General features: G+C 47.1%; 2 protein-coding genes across 2 annotated transcripts; one reads left to right on the top strand and one right to left on the bottom strand.

The window, feature by feature from the left end:
* The first annotated feature begins 225 nt into the window (after positions 1-225).
* LOC103714316 (E3 ubiquitin-protein ligase PUB23-like) lies at positions 226-1662 on the top strand. Its single transcript, XM_008801522.4, has one exon. It carries the CDS (start codon positions 289-291, stop codon positions 1561-1563), a length of 1275 nt encoding a protein of 424 aa, XP_008799744.3. The 5' UTR covers positions 226-288; the 3' UTR covers positions 1564-1662.
* A 5152-nt stretch (positions 1663-6814) lies between these two features.
* LOC103714294 (E3 ubiquitin-protein ligase PUB22-like) lies at positions 6815-8417 on the bottom strand. Its single transcript, XM_008801493.3, has one exon. It carries the CDS (start codon positions 8243-8245, stop codon positions 6995-6997), a length of 1251 nt encoding a protein of 416 aa, XP_008799715.2. The 5' UTR covers positions 8246-8417; the 3' UTR covers positions 6815-6994.
* Positions 8418-18934: the final 10517 nt, after the last annotated feature.

Genomic DNA, 18934 nt, shown 5'->3' with positions numbered 1-18934 from the left:
ACACCAGTTGCTGTAACAATGGCATGGCCACGTTTCTACAGCTCATCGATCGATTTCTCACCGCTGAGAACACGAGAAATTGAAAAGGAGTTTGAATGTGCCGTAGACCAAAGAAAGATCAACCTCCTAGCACTCTGGAATTTTCTCCACTGGCGCTTCATTGTTGTCAATCTCATCAACATGACCATGCAAATATAAAGGCACATCCTTCTCTCTCCCCTTATCACTTCAATCACCAGTTCGAAGAAGGAAAAGCCAAGAAGGCATACAGCTATTGCCTTCTATCCCATGAGCAGCTCTCCGATGCATCGCCCTGTGGCTCCACTCTTTCGGCCTCCTGTATCTTCCATGGATTCAATTGAAGTCCCTCAGTATTACATCTGCCCCATCTCTCTCCAAATCATGAGAGACCCTGTCACTGCCATCACCGGCATCACCTACGACCGCGAGAGCATCGAGCGGTGGCTCTTCCTCGACAACAAGATGACGTGCCCTGTCACGAAGCAGCCCATCCCAAAGGATTCCGACCTCACCCCCAACCACTCCCTTCGTCGCCTCATCCAAGCCTGGTGCACTGCCAACGCCTCCAACGGCGTCGACCGCATTCCCACCCCACGAGCACCCATCGACAAGCCCGGCGTCCTCGAGCTCCTCGACAACCTCTTGGTACCTCGCCTCCAGCTCGACTCCCTTAGATTGATTGCCGCTCTTGTCTCTGAGAGCGAATGCAATCGTTGCTGCATGGTGCAATCGGGCGCCGCTAACTCGTTGATCCAGCTGATCATTTCATGCTCTAAGAACAACCAAATCAACCATATCGAGGTGGCTTTAAGCGTTGTTCGCTCCCTTCGAGTCCCTCCTGAGGACTTGAAGCCCCTCGTCACCGATAACCATGACCTTATCGAGTCACTAACATGGGTCTTGCGACATGACTCTGGCAGCCATCGCGGCATCAGATCGGCCACAATTCTAGTTTTGAAGTCTATAATCGAAGCAGCGAGCTCTAGTCTAAGAGCCCGACTAAAGCTCGATTTTTTCCAAGCTGTGACACTCGCCATTCGTGATCGGATATCTCAGCAAGCAACAAAGGCAGCGTTGCATGTTTTATTGCATGCTTGTTCGGGGGGAAGGAATCGAACAAAGATCATCGAAGCTGGTGCGTTGTCGGAGATTATCGAACTGGAGCTATCTTTCCCTGATAAGAGGACCACCGAGCTGAACTTGGCAGTATTGGATCAGCTATGTTCATGCGCCGGTGGGAGAGCTGAGCTCGTGGGGCATGCGGCAGGGATAGCGGTGATCTCGAAGAGGATACTTAGGGTTTCGCCTGTGGCCGATGATTGGGCTGTCAGGATCCTATCATCAGTATGCAAGCACTCTGCGACGAAGGAAGTGCTTCAGGAGATGCTGTGGGTGGGGGCCGTGTCTAAGCTCTGTTTTGTTCTTCAGGCAGATTGCTCGAGCTCGGTGAAGGAGAAAGCTAGATGGGTGCTTAGGTCGCATTCTGGAGTGTGGAAGGACTCTCCTTGCATCAATTTCCAAATGTTATCATGGTATCCTTGACATGATTCAAATTATTGCAATTGTGGCTCCTTTGGTTGGAGTACTATCTACTTAATAGAAAGATTTGTAATCTAAAGCATATATGCAATGATCTTTGGATTCTCATGTACCAAAAAAAAAGGCCTATCATCTCTGTGTGCTGCGCTTTGGATTGAAATTTTACTTGCATTTTGTAATTATTTAAATCATCACGTATCCATTGCTCGAAGAGAGAGAGAGAGAGAGAGAGACGGATACAGTACGGTAGAGGGATATCTATGCAGCTGCTTATTAAGAACCTTGAGATATATATTGGAGGCAAGTGACCGCTAATCTTTGTGTCATTTTGTGAAGGTTATATATGGATAGTAACAAATTACAAAGTGGTCTAGATGTTGCAAGATTATGGTAGCTAATCATTTTTTATTAAGACAACAGTAATAGCAACAAATGATAAAGTGATTTAGTACATTTGGAGTCACCTGGAAACAAATTGACTCAACTGATTGCCAGATGCTGTAGCATTGAGCAAATTGAACCTAGCTGCCATCCTCCCCTCCTCTATCCAAAAAAAAATGTTTTTTTTTTTCTAAAACAGATGGCTAATACACATTTAGTATGGACGCATCCAAAAAGATGAAAAAATAACAAGTCTTGGAGTGCTCTAGGTAGCTCCCTTTCCCCAACCCTCAGAGCCTCCCAGCATGGTCAATATCACGTACGAAGCCATTCAATCTGCAGCCAGTTAGCCTCCTATAGACATGCTTGATCTGGAAAGCAACATCGCCACTCACCATAGCCCGAATATTCTAAAGCAGGGGGTGGCACCCTCTTGCGCCACCAGTACCCTCTAGACCCATCGAATCACCGTGGCCGAGTCGCCCTCAAGAAGAACTGCTCTGGCTTACAAAACACGCCGAGCATAGCCCAGACCAGCCCACGCCGCCCTCAGCGCCGCTTTCGAAATGGAGGTGTCAAAGATCGGGCACCCTCCAGCAGCAACCACTTTGAAATCTAGGTCTCGGATGACAAAACCTGCACCACTTCTCTTACCATCGTCAAGCATCCAAGATCTTGCTTTCACAAATGCTAATAGCTGCATTTGCCGTAATTAGGCTTTGTTTCTAGATTTCACTAAACGGCGGCTGTGGCCGGTTGGATTTGTGGCACGTTCTCTCCACCAAACGATGATGGACAGCCGGCATAACTTTGTCCAATTCTCGCCATCTTTCTTCTTCTTTGGTCGTCTGATGGAATATCCTGTGATGCGGCGCCGTCAACGTGTGTTGGGTGGATAAAATCCAATGCTCCGCTCTCGCTTGACATATTCTCGGGGTCGGTCCCCCATGGAGCCCAGATGCATGCACTCGCCCTTTCGGCAAAGCCAGCCAATGTGTCTGCCATCCTTATTGATGTTTCAAGCAAATCAGTACTTTTTTTTTCCTAAAGAAAATAAATCTACATACGCTGGCTAACTCAATCACAAACAGTCCTCACATCTCTCTCTCTCTCTCTCTCTCTCTCTCTCTCTCTCTCTCTCTCTCTCTCTCTCTCTCTCTCTCTTCTTGTAGGTAAAGAGGAAAATGGGGGAAAAAATTGCTGAAGTAGCTCGCACTGAAAATTTACATAGTTGATGTGTATTTTTTTTTTCTTTTTTCATTCATCCTAACACAGATAAACTATACTATGTCAGGTACAGGCTATCAGTTCTGTAACATTGTCATTTGATATTTCTATGTCACTATAGTATTATATTTGCAAGAAAAAAAAGCCATCCTCTCACTTGCGAATGGGACTACCAAGCATGCCATGCTGCTGTTCAGGTGAAGAAATTTGTGAGGATTATTGGACATGATCGTCAGAATATTTTGTTTCTTGGAGAAAATTGTGCATTAACTGTTTAGGGCCTCAAGGCACAGAGCATGTGGTGGTACAGTTAAGCAGCTGCCTTTTGTAACTATTCTTTGGAAGTTGGAACGTATGCATGTCGTGTATTGTAGGTGCAGTTCATCTGGCAAACTAAAATGCTTTTGATTCAATATTCAACGCCTGCAACAATCTCTGGTGCCGCAGTATTGATTCAAATTTGCTCCCCACGGAATTTGCTTTTGACGCCATCTCATGGAATTAGTTTTGTTTTTTTTTAAGGATGATTAGGGTGGCAGAAGCCACCATGGAATTAATTTTGTTAACGCAAGAATATTGAATACTGGTCAATATTCAATACCTGCAACAATCTCTGGTGCCGCAGTATTGATTCAAAGTTTCTCTCACAGAATTTGGCCTCTGAGGCCATCTCATGGAATTAATTTTGTTGATCTAAGAATATTGTATAATCTCAATGGACGTGGGATATATTTTTTAATACAATTTGATGGCACAATTACATCCAAAAATGAAACGCAAACAATTTAATTCTAATATAGCGACTGTTTGAAGGCACAGGAGCTTACGATTCCATAAAATACTTCTGGTCTCTCTCCCTAAGAGAAGCTGCAACTTGCATTAATTGGTTTGCTTTGCCCCAACAGCTAGAGTGTTTACCAATAGATTTGGTTGACTTCTAGTAATTCTATTCGGGTCACCCATTCATCTCCCCAGTTCCCTTGTGAACCGGGAAGGCTAGATACAAGAAACATAGCATTCAAGAGAAAGGAGGCTTCAAAACCTAAAGATAGTTAAATTTTCATTTGACATTTTCCTTGAAAATGAAGTTAGTATAAATGAGAATCCATTCGCAGAGAATACCTTCAAACTTGAAGAAATCATCACTGACCAAAACGTTTTCCCTGTCTGAAGTCAAAAACCTCCCAAAAAGACAGAGATTTGGTTGGGTTCCACACTTTTTCTCCTTAAGAGATAAGATCTAGATATACATTTCCAATCCATTCTATTTCGTAGAGAATAAGCAGTAACTGGCAACCAGCTTGCATGAAGGCACGTCTAAACCACATATTCATATTTCCTATTAGTAATGCTGGTTTGCACCTAACCTCTTTGTCGTGTAGGTTCATATTAATTGACTTGGCATCTTATAATGCTAGACACTGCTTATTGCTTCCCAATTCAGGCTTCATATATGGAGCTGGAAACAAGAAAGATAATTGTTTATTTTCTAAGAAAAATCTATGTTTCAACTCCTCTGGGCTTATGGAGTGAGATTCGTTAGTACCTAGCACAGGTTGGCATGCTAATCATGTCATGAGCTTACGACCTATATTTAACGTATCATTTGCGAGTTTTGATCTTGAATAAATTTTGAGCAGTACAATAACTCATCATCCACAGTCTGTGATATCCCAACTACTTCAAACAAACGCATGGAAGAGGTATCCTAGTCAGAAACCATGGGAAGCAAGCCTTTGGAGAAACATGACAGAAGTCCTCCGCGTACATTTAGGAGCTGTGCTTTCCTTAGGAAAAGGAGGACTGGGTTTATTTTATATTAGGTGTTCTAATAATATATCATATAATTGTCAACTTAGCCTTGTGAGAGCGTCATTGAGTCATCGATCCATTGTTCAAAGTAATCTGCAATGTAATTTAATGGAATACCAACTTTGATCTACCTATTTTCAAATGCATGGTCGATCATGGCACCCCAAAAATATATTGATATATTTTATAGACGCTTCTTTGAATTCCAATTCCGAGGCTGGTTTCACGGCACCAAATGAGGTGGAGATCATCTAGGGAATCATATTGATCGAGGTAGGCAGAAGAAAATAGTTGTATTAGGGCAGATTAGACCAATAAGTGTTTTTGAGGGTTACAATACAAAAAGAGTCATGCAGGTTGACCGTGGAATATTCTTACTCCATGCTACCAATCAAGTTAGCAACCAATAAGTTGTACATTAAGGTGGATGTAATGTACCCTTTGAACCTTAATTAGCGCAAAGAAATAATTGGAGGAGTAAAATTAATGTACGTTCATTTGCAAGTCATTTACCTAAATTTAATTAGACTTGATTTGGTGTCCATATTTGTATCTATAATTCTTTTGACAAATGCCAAAGTTAGTATCCATTTCTATTCTAAATAGATATGAAGACGAATTGAATATTAATAACATAAATATTCGCTATATATGGAAATGAATCAACTCAAATATTAGTTATATCCATATTTTTTCTATCCAAGTATTGATATAAATCCGATATTATTTAGATATAAATTTGAATTTTAGCGGAATTCAATGATAAAAACTAACATTAATTATATAATCATAAAAGATGGAAACAGTGTCACCATCCAAATCATATGCGACATAGAGATAATTATGGATCTAAAGCATTATTATTAAACCTTTACGGAGACCAACCTGGTTAAGGATCTAGGTCCTTGGTCCAATCAGATTTGTATAAAAATATTACAAACCAAAAACTATATATAATAAAAATATGATAATATTAAAAAATATTAATAAATTTTCTGCACCAAATATGATCGTCACTCTTTAATTGCAATATGAATAAAAAAGAATCATAATTATCTATTTTTTAGAAAGCTTGTAAGAAAAATTACATATAAATATAAAAATACATAGAATTTATTAATATTTTAATATTAAATATTTAAAATTATCATAAAGAATAAAATAAATTGTATTTATTTTTACTTTTTATACAAAAGATCTATTTTTATAAAAGATAATAATTAAAATATGAATTAAATATCATAATATACACCAAATAACTATTTAATGACTTGAATAGATATGAAAATGACTAAGATAAACTAGTTATATAAAATAGAAATGAATATTGTAGTTTGGTTGGTTTGAATTCTAGGTGCCAGTGTAACAATTTATTTAACAATTTTTTGATCGGATATTCTCATAATTTATAAGTAGATAATCAAATTCGTATCCGGATCCAATTGGATATCAGAATTTCTATCCTAATCCAATCAGCAATGGACACAGTCTAATATTATCCAGCCCATTTTCAGCTCTACCCTTCTTCTACGGATTGGCATTTGATATGCTTCAATTCATTGTAAATCTGTTATAGTTGCTTTTCTGTTAAGCTTTTTCATGGGATTCCTTTTTTAAGAGCTGACATATTCCTCTGTAATTTTTGGAAAATCTGTAAGCAAGCGCATGATATTTGTATGAGAAACAAACTAATTGATGACTTATAAATGCTGCGATGCATCCTCCTCCTTAACATTAGCGCAAGAGTTCGCTCAAACAAGCATCAATACGTAGAGCACATGATTCTCAACAAGGATGTATGGAGAATATACTCAAGTTGAAGACAAGATTTGAGAACAGAAGTATGCGTTGATATTATTAAAAAAAACAAAGAAAATTAAGAAAATCTAATCTCTGCCTTTGTGGACACATTCTTGATTTGGGCAACCTCTAAATCAATTTTAATGCACTCCAATACTCTCCAATCAATTATAACGTACACTAGTGGTCTAATCCCTCCCTTTCTTTTGTTTCTCTAGCAAGGGTATGAAGCCAGGAACTGAGGTGCTAAGCAAGGAGAATTCCTCCAAACCCTGGAGTGCAGCCTAAGTATCTCCTTGGCCTTCTCCTTTGCCTTCTCCCCACAGTGCACCTGAAGCAGAATACAGAGCTTAGTTACCACCCCTACCAGAACCATCTCGTGCAGCACGGCTGGTGTCGGCGAGAACCTGGCGACCCAGTATAGTATCCTCACCGCCCTCTCGCTCGCCGCCGGCGAAACCCCGAGCACTTTCTTTGACACCACCGCAAACCCTGCTGCATGCCCCGCCATCTCCGCCCGCCCCTCTGCGCACCCGCACAGCCGGTCGAGAACCACCAGCATCATCTCGCATGCCCTCTTCTCGGTCTCGTCAAGAAGCAACTCGATCACCACCGGCACCGCACCAGCTTCCACGGCCTTAACCTTGTTCCTTCCCCATGGGCTGAGCAGGCCGAGAACCTGCAGTGCTGCCCTCGTGGCCTGGTGCGATATCTGGTCTCGTAACACGTTTACCACCTCTTCAAAGAACTCCTGACTGAAACTTGTCAGCCGGGCCGGAGCGATCACCGAGAGTAGAGATTTAAGCAGCAGGATAGCATAAGCCCGTGACTGATAGTTTGATCGACGTAAAATGGCCGTCAACGACTCGATGAAGCCATCATTCCTTTCAATGAGATGCAGAAGGCTTTGTTCAGAGATTTGGAGAGAGTAAAGAATGTTGAGAGCTTCATCACTAGCGCTTGTGTCCAACTCTATCCCATCATTGATATATCCTTCTTGTTGTTGCTCTCTCGGGTTAGATTTGCTTTTCTTTATGAGAGATGTTAAGAAGTCCACTGCACCAGAGGCCTCGACGCACCGTTTGTTGCGCTCGCTCTCGGAGACGATAGCTTTGAGCTTGCGAAGGGCGCTCATCAGGGAGTGAGGGAGCTTGGCCTCATCGAGGAGGGCGGCGATCTGGGCCTTGCACACCGGAGGTCGGGGGGTCGGGAACCTCTCGATGCCATACGAGGCGTTGGCGGTGCACCATGCCTGGATTAGTCTTCGGAGGGTGTGGTTGGGGGTGAGCTCGAGGTCAGATAATGGCTGTCTGGTGACCGGGCACGTCTTGTGCTTCCCGGAGAATATCCATCGCTCGATGCTCTCGCGGTCGATGGTCATGCCGGTGGTGAGGGTCACCGGATCTCTCATGATTTGAAGAGAGATGGGACATAGGAAATAAGATGGGATTTCGACTTCTTCCATTGAAACCTTCTAAAAGAAATGGAGCTGTGGCTACGAAAATGGTACCAAGATTGCTCAGGCTTGGGCAAAGACTAGGAAGAAGAAGAAAGAGCTTAGGACATGGAGCTTGTTAACGAAAACCTGCAACTATTTGGAGCACTTGGTTTAAGAAGTCAGAGGATGTTGTTTCGAGTTTAAGGGGTGGAATTAAGATGAACTACTACGACTGTCTTTTTATAGAGGACTGGGGAGATCCAAGAGGGAAAAAGTCCACGCGGGGGTCTTTTTGGGAAGGAAGTTTATTTGTATCGTAACTTTTTAATGTGTTTTAATAACTTTCTCCTCTTCTGGAGGGTGGTGGGGGCGGGAATTGCTCAAACATCGACAACCATTACTGGTCCTTTTTTACTTTTTTTCTTTTTAAGTTTTTTTTAAAGTTTTTTAGACGCCATCAACGGTTGGCTGGCTGCCATACCAGGAAAGGTTCCTTCTTTTGATTCTTAATGTTTTTTTTGACCTTCTGTTTATTTTGAATTATATTCACCGACGGGCCGGGAGTGCATATGTACTTGGACCAGTTGTCCCCAGTTGTTAAATCTTTGCATTGAAAATAAAAATAAAAGGATTCGTTTCGGTGGCAACATCCTATCAACTTACCAGTAAAAGTTTTTGAGATCATAACAAAGAAACACATATCATGATGAACCGGAGTTATCATGAGCTAGTTGTTTCTTAACTTATAAATAATTTAATAATTATTATAGGTTTTTACGATGCCAACTAGTTGAATCGATAAAAAAAAAAAAGTATCAACAGGTGTTGGAAACGCTTCATGCAAGTTGGATTCTATCCTCAAAAGAAATTATTTGATTGCGGCCGAGTTTTTGTGGTCGAAACGACAAGCAGTGAGGGGAAGGAGATAAGGAAAGGTGACCAGATCCAAGCTGGCTTAGATGCCTCAGGGGATGAAGGCTGACAAGCGTCTTCCTGAAACCCGCTCGGCGTCGGGTTGCATGCGGTCCCTCCACTCTACTACTGCTTCAACCCGAGCCGGCATTGACCGTTCTACCCATTATGACATATTAATGCACGTGATAAATTTATTATTTTGACCATCCGACACAACTACGTAGGTAAGAGAGGAATCAGCCATCGGACGGCGGCGGTTGGGTCAAGCTTTCTACGTGGGGTCCACCAGAATGGATGGCAGAGATCTCTCATGTGATATAACGCAGGGACGAAACTGGATCTAATGGGTTCCGACATCGGCGGGAGTCAGCAAGTGCGGCGCCCCAACACACCGAGCGTGGCGTGTGGAGACGTTACAGCGACGTATCGTGTGCGTGCGTGCGAGCGAGCGTGTGAGAGCAGCGTTGGAACAGCGGGAAGGAGGGGATTGAATACAACGGCACGCAATGGTGGAGGGAAGGTTTCATAATTCATTGGCCAGATGTTGTACATCAGACAGCAAGGGTGAGGAAAGAAGAGCAGAGCAAGGACAGCAAAAATGTGACGCAGCTAATTTGTGTTTTTTTTTTTTTAATATAGAGTTGGTGGAGATAATCCCTACTCTATATATCTTTTTTATCCATTCCATCTCGAATGATAATTATAAGAGGTAGCAGAAGACTTGCCAGCCGAAATTTGGTGAAGAACATGTAAGTCATTTATTAAGATGAAACACAATTATTGGAGAAGAACCACGAAGGCCTAGCTTATGTTGAGTTGTGAGGATTCGTGTAGGTAATGTAACATAGTTATACATTAGATAAATCTTGGATATCTATAGAGAGCTAAAAAATATAAATAATATTTTTTGACTAGCTTTTTAAGATGAGATCCTTATTTGTTACAAGATATTCAGATTAACAATATATATATATATATATAAAGAAATAATATAAAAGAATACAAAAATTTCAACAAAATAACTTCTAGAGCATCTGCTATCTAGTTTGCCTCAGTCCTTAGTGTAATCGCAACTTTATTGGAAAGTTGATGGACGAGGGATATGATAGTCGCTTGCAAATCTTTTCTTGCTTTTTTTTTCTCTTAATTAAAATCCTGAAGAGCTCTGTTGGTCCAAGGACGAATTCTAATCGACCTCTACTCAAAGCTTAGCAAGTTGAGTGTCAAAAAGAGGAAAAAGAAAAAGTGGAGCCGGAGATTAATTTAGACATGCCGACACCGACCAAAATCTTAGCCTTTCTCGTATATTTTTGAGAGCTTTTTGACGTAAGTTCATGTCGCGCAATATTTAATAATACATAGCAAAATTTCTGACCTCGGACGAGATCTGGAGATATATCTTAAGTGGTTCTGTCACGGAAGCTTCTATGTCGTTTTTGTCAAAATTGGAGCTACGTACTTCAATTGTCTTTTCCAACATGCCGGTTACCGCCCGTTGACGGTCATCTCCGTTGCATGGGATTTTCGGGTAAGAACCCATCATCAGATGAAACCCTGACTCTAGTTCACAATGCCAACTTTTCCTGTTGGAAGGTTATCGATACCTCCTCACAAATCAAGTCTCCACAACCTCATTTGCCCACATTAATTGCACTAGGTCTAGTTGTTTATTAGACTCAAAGGACATGGCAGCCAAGATGAGACTGCTGTAACTTGGTAGATGATCATATCACCTGTGATTACCATTTTAAGTGGTCGACCGAGCAACCGATTTGAACTATCATAACAACCCAAGTAGACAAACCGATCAAAGCAATGATCGAGCCACATATCTTTAATTCAAAATACATTTAAGATAGTTGAAGCTCATATAGTTATGATATAGTATACTTATGGGGCATATTGCAGAATGGTTATAGCTCATCCTGTACGGTCAAATGGTTATCACACAATCTGTGCAATCAAGATTTATGGTGTGCATAATATACAGGTGGTTACCAACCAGTTAAAGCCCACATCCGTCTTATTTGGTAACAGACACTAATCCTCACTTAATATATATAAATAACATCCGAAGGATCGTCTAGGTACATTTTTTTTATATTTCTCTCATACTTTCCTATGGGAAAATAAAAGCAAGAGATGGCAAGTGGACCACAATGTAGTAGATTTGTGTGCAAATTGTCATAGTTCCATGATTATGGATTTTTCTTTTCCGCTTTTTTGTCGAGAAGAGGGTGCAAAATGATTGAACAATTATAGCCCAGAGCAAAATAAGAGAGGCAAGGAGCTCAGCTCATTCTATTGCTCTATTGAGACATGACACTAATACAAAATAGGGTCATGCTGTGTGATGTATCCTCACTCTTTCCCAAAGGAGATAGCACATATATGGCTTAGTCCAAGAAGTAGCAGAAGACTGCTAGCTAAATTTGGTGAGAAAGATACGTACGCCATTTATTAAGATGAAACATAGATTCACTGAAGAAGAGCTAAGAAGGGCCGGCTTATGTTAAGATGTAAAGATTAATGTATTTTGTGTCATATGACTATATATTGGATAGATCTTGAATACTTAGATAGAGCTAAAAAATACAGATAACATCTTTCGATACCTGTGCGTGCGTGCATGCGCGTAAACGAATGCAAAGAATTTCAACAAAACAACTCTCAGAGCACCTGCTACCTAGTCGGCCTCCCGATCCACGGTTTCATGTTGTTTTTCATGAAACAACAAGAGGGATATGATAGTGGCTTGCAAATCTTTTTCATGTTGTTTTTCCTTCCCTTCTTTCTCTTAATTAAAATCCTGGAGAGCTCTTTCAGTCCAAGGACAGATTCTAATTGACCTCTGCAAAGCTTGGCAAGATGAAAGTCAAAAAAGGAAAGAAGAAAAAGTTTAAGACCTGCCGTCACCGACCAAAACCATGGCCTTTCTCGTATATTTTTGAAAGCTTTTCATGTAACTTCATGGCCGCGGTGTTAACAATACAGAGCCCAAAATTTCTGACAGCATTGACAGACTCTCAGGATCCAGGTGGTGTGGGTCCCATGACTCCAGTTCACGATGCCAACTTTCCCGGCTGGAAGGTTATCTACCTCACGAATCAAGTCTCCACAACCTAATTTGGCCACATTAATTGCACCAGGTCCAAGTTGTTAAGTAGACTCAAAGGAAATGGCAGCCAAGATGAGACTGCTCTAACTTGGTAGACAATCCATACAACCTCCCTTCTCTTATGGAGTGCATGTTCCACCTTGTTCAAACCAAACGGTCACTAAAAAAAATTGTGGCTAAGAGAATCAAAGCAAGGCTCGCCGTTTTATACTGTAACGGCTCTTTAGAGTGAGAAGCTCTGAGGAGAGAGAAAGTGCTGAGGAGCGAGAAAGCTCAGTCCTCTTCGCCGGTGGTCGGTGAGCTGCTGCTGGCCGGGCCTGTTCGGTGAGGAGGGTTCGTCGTTTGGTTTGCTTCTTGTGTTGCAGGTCTCCCATGGCCAGGAGGAAGGGGAAGAAGCCGATGGAGGGGTCGACCGGTCCGGCAGGGGAGCAGTCATCGGGGCCGTCGTCCGCGGAAGGCAAAGACCTGACGGAGACGGCTGCGGCGGCGACGACAAGGACGTGGGCGGAGGTTGTAGCGCAAGGCAAAGGTACGAATCCGGTAAAGAAAGGGGAGAGACCCGCTGGCCGGGCGCGGCCGGCTCCATGGGTCACTCACCGACTGACTGAGACGGAGGTGGCTCGCCTGAGCTACCACTTCTCGTCGGTGTTTGAGCTCCCGGTGGAGCCCATTGAGGCTGCTCGCCGGGAATGGGAAGGGATAGCGCTCGTTGGCCGGAGCCTCGGTCGGCGGGTGCCGGTCGAGTGGGTGGCCAAGGATGTGGCCGCCCGACTGAGGAAACCAGGGGAGGTGGTGGCGGTGTCTTTAGCCGACGACCACTTTGCCCTACGTTTTCGGTCGTTGGAGGTTCGGGATCGCGCCCTATCGGAAGGGCCCTGGGTGGTGGCGGGGCAGCTCCTAGCCATGGAGCCGTGGACGCCGGACTTTCTACCCAGGGAAAATCCGGTGCAGAGGGTGGCGGTCTGGCTTCGGCTGCCTGGGCTCCCTCCAGAGTATTGGTCGACGTCGACTCTTCTGGAGATTGCGGCCAAGGCTGGGCGACCATTGGCGGTGGACCGCGTTACAGAGGAGCGCCGAGCTATGGGATTTGCGCGGGTCAAGGTGTCGATTGACGCCTCTGAGCCCCTCCTCCCTGGCATCCGGATACTCGGGAAGACGAAGGCCCTCTGGCAGCCGTTCGTCTTCGAGAGTCTACCGGACTTTTGCGTGCGGTGCGGTCGGATCGGACACCTTGAGTCAGGGTGCCGATTTGGGGCTCCGGCACCGGCGGATGGATGCCCTTCGGGGGAGGAGATCCCCGGGCCGATCTACGGCCCGTGGTTGGTGACGACCCGTGCGCGGCAGACGCGGGAGAAAGATTCGCCGCAGCCGCAGCCGGGGAAGACGACTGAGCCTTCAGTCGGAGCGCCCCCATCTCGGCCGCCCTCGCCGGTTGCCTCGCCCAGGCTGCCGGTGTCCCCGCCGGATCTTGAGGGCTGGCAAAAGCCAAGTAAAGTGGCCCGTCGCCATTCCCCGCCGGCGGAGGGGGCCCCGGTTCCCGGTAGGCAGGAAGATGACTCCCGAGTCGACATGTCCGGCGACTCACTCGTGGGACGAGTGGACTCGGAAACCGGGTTGGCCATTGGTTCCAAGAAGCGGTCCAGATACTCTGGGTCGCTGCTTGACGCGGGCCGTCCGCAGGGCGTGGGACGCGTGGGCCACGGGGGAGGTCGCGGGGCACGTGAGCCCCGCGGGAGGCACGGCCGTTTTCGCGCGATGGGCTCCCAGGCCCGTCGCGCGATGGGTTTGGCGTGGCCCTGCTTGGCTGGGGCCCGTGCGGAGTATTCTGGGAAGGCCCCTGTGGGCGGGGGCCTTCCACTGTTCCCAACCCATGTGGGCCCTATTGGGTCCACAGATGGGCCTGCTACTGGGCCCGATCCACGGGCCGAGCTGGCGGGTGAGCCTGGGTTCCAGTTCAGTGCCCGGGCTTTGGGGGTTGCCTCATCGTCCGAGATCCCTACCATTCTAGGTTCCCTAGCGATGGATGTGGGACTAGGGGATGGTGTCTCGAGCGGGCCTGATTTGGGCACCCCGACCATGACCAGCGATTTTCCAGTTGGTGTAGATTGCCCGATGCGGGATGCACCTGCACCTGTAGAGCCTGGGCTAGGCGACTCGAGTGTCTCTGAGGAGGCCGTGAGCAGGTCTACGGATCACTCGACAGTCGTTCAGCGGGTTCGGGCGGCAGTGTTGCGTGTTGTGTCCGGGCCTAGTGTGGATGAGGGTTTGCGGGATGTTCCTCATCACGAGGCAGCGATGGACCCTATGGCCCAGAGGGTGGATGTGCTTGCGGCCGATCTCTCGGACTTTTCCCCATGAGGATTCTTGCGTGGAATTGTAGAGGGGCGGCTAAGCCAGCTTTTATGTCATCTTTCAGGAGGTTGGTTCAGATCCATAGTCCAGAGATCTGCCTTCTCTATGAGACACGACTGTCCGGTAGAGGTCTGGATCGTGTATTACGGCGTTTTGAGGTTGAGTGGGAGTCATATGTGGTTGAATCCCGGGGGTTGTCCGGGGGCATTGTGGCTTTGTGGAAGCGGGGTGTGGCCACAGTCGATGTTGTCCATAACTGTGCCCAACAGGTCCTGATGATTATTTCGGAACCTAATGGTGCTCCATGGATATTGAGCGGTGTGTATGCTAGTACTGACCATCGGACTAGGAGGGTGCTGTGGGATGAGCTCACCCACTTGATCGCTCAGGGATTTCCGACGGTGATTGTGGGTGATTTCAATTGTATCCTGGAGAGGAGTGAAAAACGTGGAGGGAGGGCGTTTACTGATTCCGTGGACAGGAGGGAGTTTCGCGACTTCATCTCGAGAAATGGCCTAGTTGATCTAGGTTTTTCCAGCTCGCAATTCACGTGGTGTAATAACCAGTCTGGTTGTGCCAGAGTGTGGGAGCGGATTGATAGGGCGGTTGCTTCTGCTGACTGGCTCACTAGATTTCCTTCCTACAGGGTTAGCCATTTTCCCCGTATTGCTTCGGACCATTGCCCGTTGCTGGTTTCGACGGCAGCGGGCTCTAGTCACCAGTGTCCCTTCCGCTTCGAGAAGGTTTGGCTGTCCATCCCTCAATCCTGGGACATTGTCCGAGGAGCTTGGGGTCTGCCGGTTCGCGGCGACGCCATGCAGAGGGTCTCACGTAAATTGGAATTGACTAAGCGACGGCTGCGGCGGTGGAATCGTGAGGTCGTGGGTGATATCTTTAGGAAATTGAAAGGTGTGGAGGCCGCGATTGCTGACCTTCAAAGAAGAGAAGATCAGGTGGGTGTGCTCCCTGAGGCCGATATGGTTAGCCTCCGGGGACTGCTCGCCGCTCATCACTCGATCCTGCGTCAACATGAGATCTTCTGGAGACAGAAATCCAGAATCCAGTGGGTCAGAGAGGGTGACCGGAACACTAGTTTCTTTCACCGCTCTACGGTCATCAGAAGGCAGCGGAATATGATCCGGTCCTTGCAGGATGACCAGGGCCATCGGGTGGAGGGCGATTCAGATATCAGTCGTATTCTGTTCGACTTCTTTCGATCTCGTTGGACGGAGGACAGTGGGTCTTATGTTGCGGGCCAGCTCCCGAGGGCTGAGTCCCAAATTGGTATGACCGAAAACGCTTTGTTGGTTCGACCTGTTACGGAGGGAGAGGTGCGTGAGGCCATTTGGGCTCTAGGGGAGGATAGGGCTCCGGGCCCAGATGATTTTCCACCTTTCTTTTTTCGGAGATATTGGAGTATCGTACGGAGTGCAGTGGTGGAAGCGGTCTTGTGTTTCTTTAGGCGGGCTGGGATGCCTGACGATTGGAAGGCCACTTTTGTCACTCTTATACCTAAGCGTCAGAATGCGGTCGAGCCGAGCCACTTTAGGCCGATTAGTCTGTGTACAACTTTATATAAAGTTGTCGCAAGAATTCTCATGGTTCGTATGAAGCCCTTCCTTGCTGACATTATCTGTCCCGAGCAGGGTGCTTTTGTGGGTAGTAGGAATATTTCAGACAATGTCATGGTGGCCCAAGAGATGATGTGGGATCTTCGACGGGCCCCGAAGCGACATTGCCTGATGGCTGTTAAACTGGATATGGAACGTGCTTACGATAGAATCCGGTGGAGCTTTCTTAGGCTAGCCTTGGAGAGTTTGGGGTTCCATGAGACATGGATTAGGTGGGTTATGGGGTGTGTTCGGGGACCGAGGTTTTCTATCTTAGTCAATGGTTCCCCATCTCCTTTCTTCAGATCTACTATGGGGCTTCGGCAGGGATGCCCGCTATCTCCATACTTGTTTATTATTTGCTCTGATGTCTTATCTCGCTCGCTGCGGGATGTATGTGCTGCCAGTGAGCTAGGGGCCTACGTCCCAGCTCCTGGGGCCCAGCCGATATCACATTTACTCTTTGCTGATGACTGCCTCCTCATGACTCGGGCCCGCGTTGTGGATGCTCAGACCATCAGGAGGGTTTTGGCTGCTTATTGCTTTGTATCTGGTCAGAAAGTGAATGTCCAGAAATCCTCCATTTCCTTTAGCCCTGGTACGATACTCGCGGTTCGACGGGGGATCCGGAGGATTCTGGTGATGCCCGAGCAGGATGGTACCTGGACCTATCTGGGTGTTCCGATCTCGGGCAGGAGATTGCGTGTGTCCGAGTGTACTGGACTGGTGCAGCGGGTTCAGGGTAGACTAGAGGGGTGGCGGGCATCATCCCTGTCGATGATGGGCAGAGTCACGCTGATTCGATCAGTTTTGAGCTCTATGCCCGTCTATCTTATGGCAAATACGGTCGTGCCAAAGTCTGTTCCACTGAAGATTGAGCAACTTTTTCGGGGCTTCCTATGGGGCTCATATGGAGGAGGTCGGGGGGTGCACCTGTTGGCGTGGGAAAGCATATGCCTTCCCCTCAGCGAGGGTGGTCTAGGGGTGGTATCTCTCCTTGAGAGACGAGAGCTGCTCCTTGCCCGGCATGCCGCCCGAGTCATTCTGGAGCCGCGGGGGTTCTGGAGTCGGATCATCACTAGCCGCTATGGACGGGCGGGCCCAGAGGGCTGGGCCCGAGGAGGGCGGAGTTGCTCCTTTCTATGGCGCGAGATAGCGCGGTATTTGCCGCTAGTGTCTAGTCACACCCGATGGTTGATCGGCGACGGGTGTAGTATCGATGTTGCCAGGGACCCATGGGTCGACGGTCTTCCTTTGCGGCTTTGGCCGACTACGGTTAGTGTTGAGGCTGGGGAGGGTCTTCGAGTTTGTGATCTCATGACTCCCGGGGTGGCTGGCTGGGATGAGACTCGGTTGGCCAGTTTCTTCGGGCAGTATTTGGCGGAGCGGGTTCGCTCACTCCCTCTACCTCAGAGTGGCGGACCTGATGTTCGTGTGTGGAGCTCCTCGACCAGGTCCCGGGTTAGGATGGGCGACCTTTCCCGTCTCCTTAGGCGAGGTAGTGAGCCTGGCCCGGATTGTGCCTGGATTTGGCGATTGGGGCTCCATCCGAGGGTAGCGTTGTTCCTCTGGAAGGTGGCCTGGGACCGTCTCCCTACGAGTGCTGTTCTCGGCGGTCGGGGTGTGAGGATCCCACTGGTGTGTGGGGCTTGTGGTGCGACCGAGACGGTGGACCACGCCCTATTTCGGTGCACATGGGCTAGGGCTACTTGGCGTCTGGCAGGGGTCCCACATGGGGTATGGCGTTGCAGGGATATGTTCCTACAGGCCATGCGTCAGGGATCGAGGTCCCCAGTGCTTCGTCAGGCGGCTATTCGAGCGAGCTGTCTTGCCTACCAGATTTGGCTGGCCAGGAACGCTCGCCTGTTTGGTGAACGACGCATGTCACTGCGATTCGTGGTCGAGAGTGCTTGCGCTCGGGCGGCTGAGCTGTGTTTTACTAGTCCTGTTGGAGGGACCTTGACAGCTCGGGACATCTGGGGTTCCTACCCTGCCTCGGCAGTATCCCGTACGGTGTTTTTCACCTGGGAACCCCCACCCCCGAGTTTTCTTAAGGTCAACTTTGATGGGTCTGTTCTGGATGGTGGTTTGAGGGGAGGCGCGGGTTTTGTTATTCGGGATCCGTCTGCTAGGGTCGTGGCTGCTGGTGGCAGGCAGTTATTTGATACTTCGGTTCCAGGTGCGGAGCTGAGTGCAGCCTGGGCGGGCGTTCGCTATGCCCGATGCGTCCTACGGGCTAGGTCTATCATCCTGGAGGGCGACTCAGCCACCGTTATTGGTTGGATCCAGGGGGGTCCGAGGGGTGGCGGGTGTGACCATCCCCTGCTCCGGGACATCTGGGCCATGGCGAGGGATGGATGGGCTTTTCAGGCCACGCATATTTTCCGTGAAGGTAACGGTGCTGCGGATTGGGTAGCTGCGTTTGTAGCTTGTCACTCCGGAGACACCTTATGGCTTGGTGATGGGGAGTTGCCCTTGGCACTCCGAGGTATTTTATTTTTCGACTTTATTGGGTCTATCCGCTCTCGCCGGGTATGATCGACCCGCACTAGCAAAAAAAAAAAAAAAAAAGAAAAAAAAGAAAAAAAAGAGAGAATCAAAGCAGAGCAGAGATATTTGATTCTCAGCACGGTAGGTATTGGTAGGTCAAGTGCATGTGCCACTGTGAGTTGTCGACTTGTTAAACTTAAGGAGAAGTCCAAATTGTTCCACCAATGAAAC

The sequence above is a fragment of the Phoenix dactylifera genome, chromosome 14 (assembly GCF_009389715.1).
Source record: "Phoenix dactylifera cultivar Barhee BC4 chromosome 14, palm_55x_up_171113_PBpolish2nd_filt_p, whole genome shotgun sequence".
Lineage (NCBI taxonomy): Eukaryota > Viridiplantae > Streptophyta > Magnoliopsida > Arecales > Arecaceae > Phoenix > Phoenix dactylifera.
Note: the sequence above shows the minus strand (reverse complement) of the source record. Positions and strands in the feature narration are given on the sequence as shown.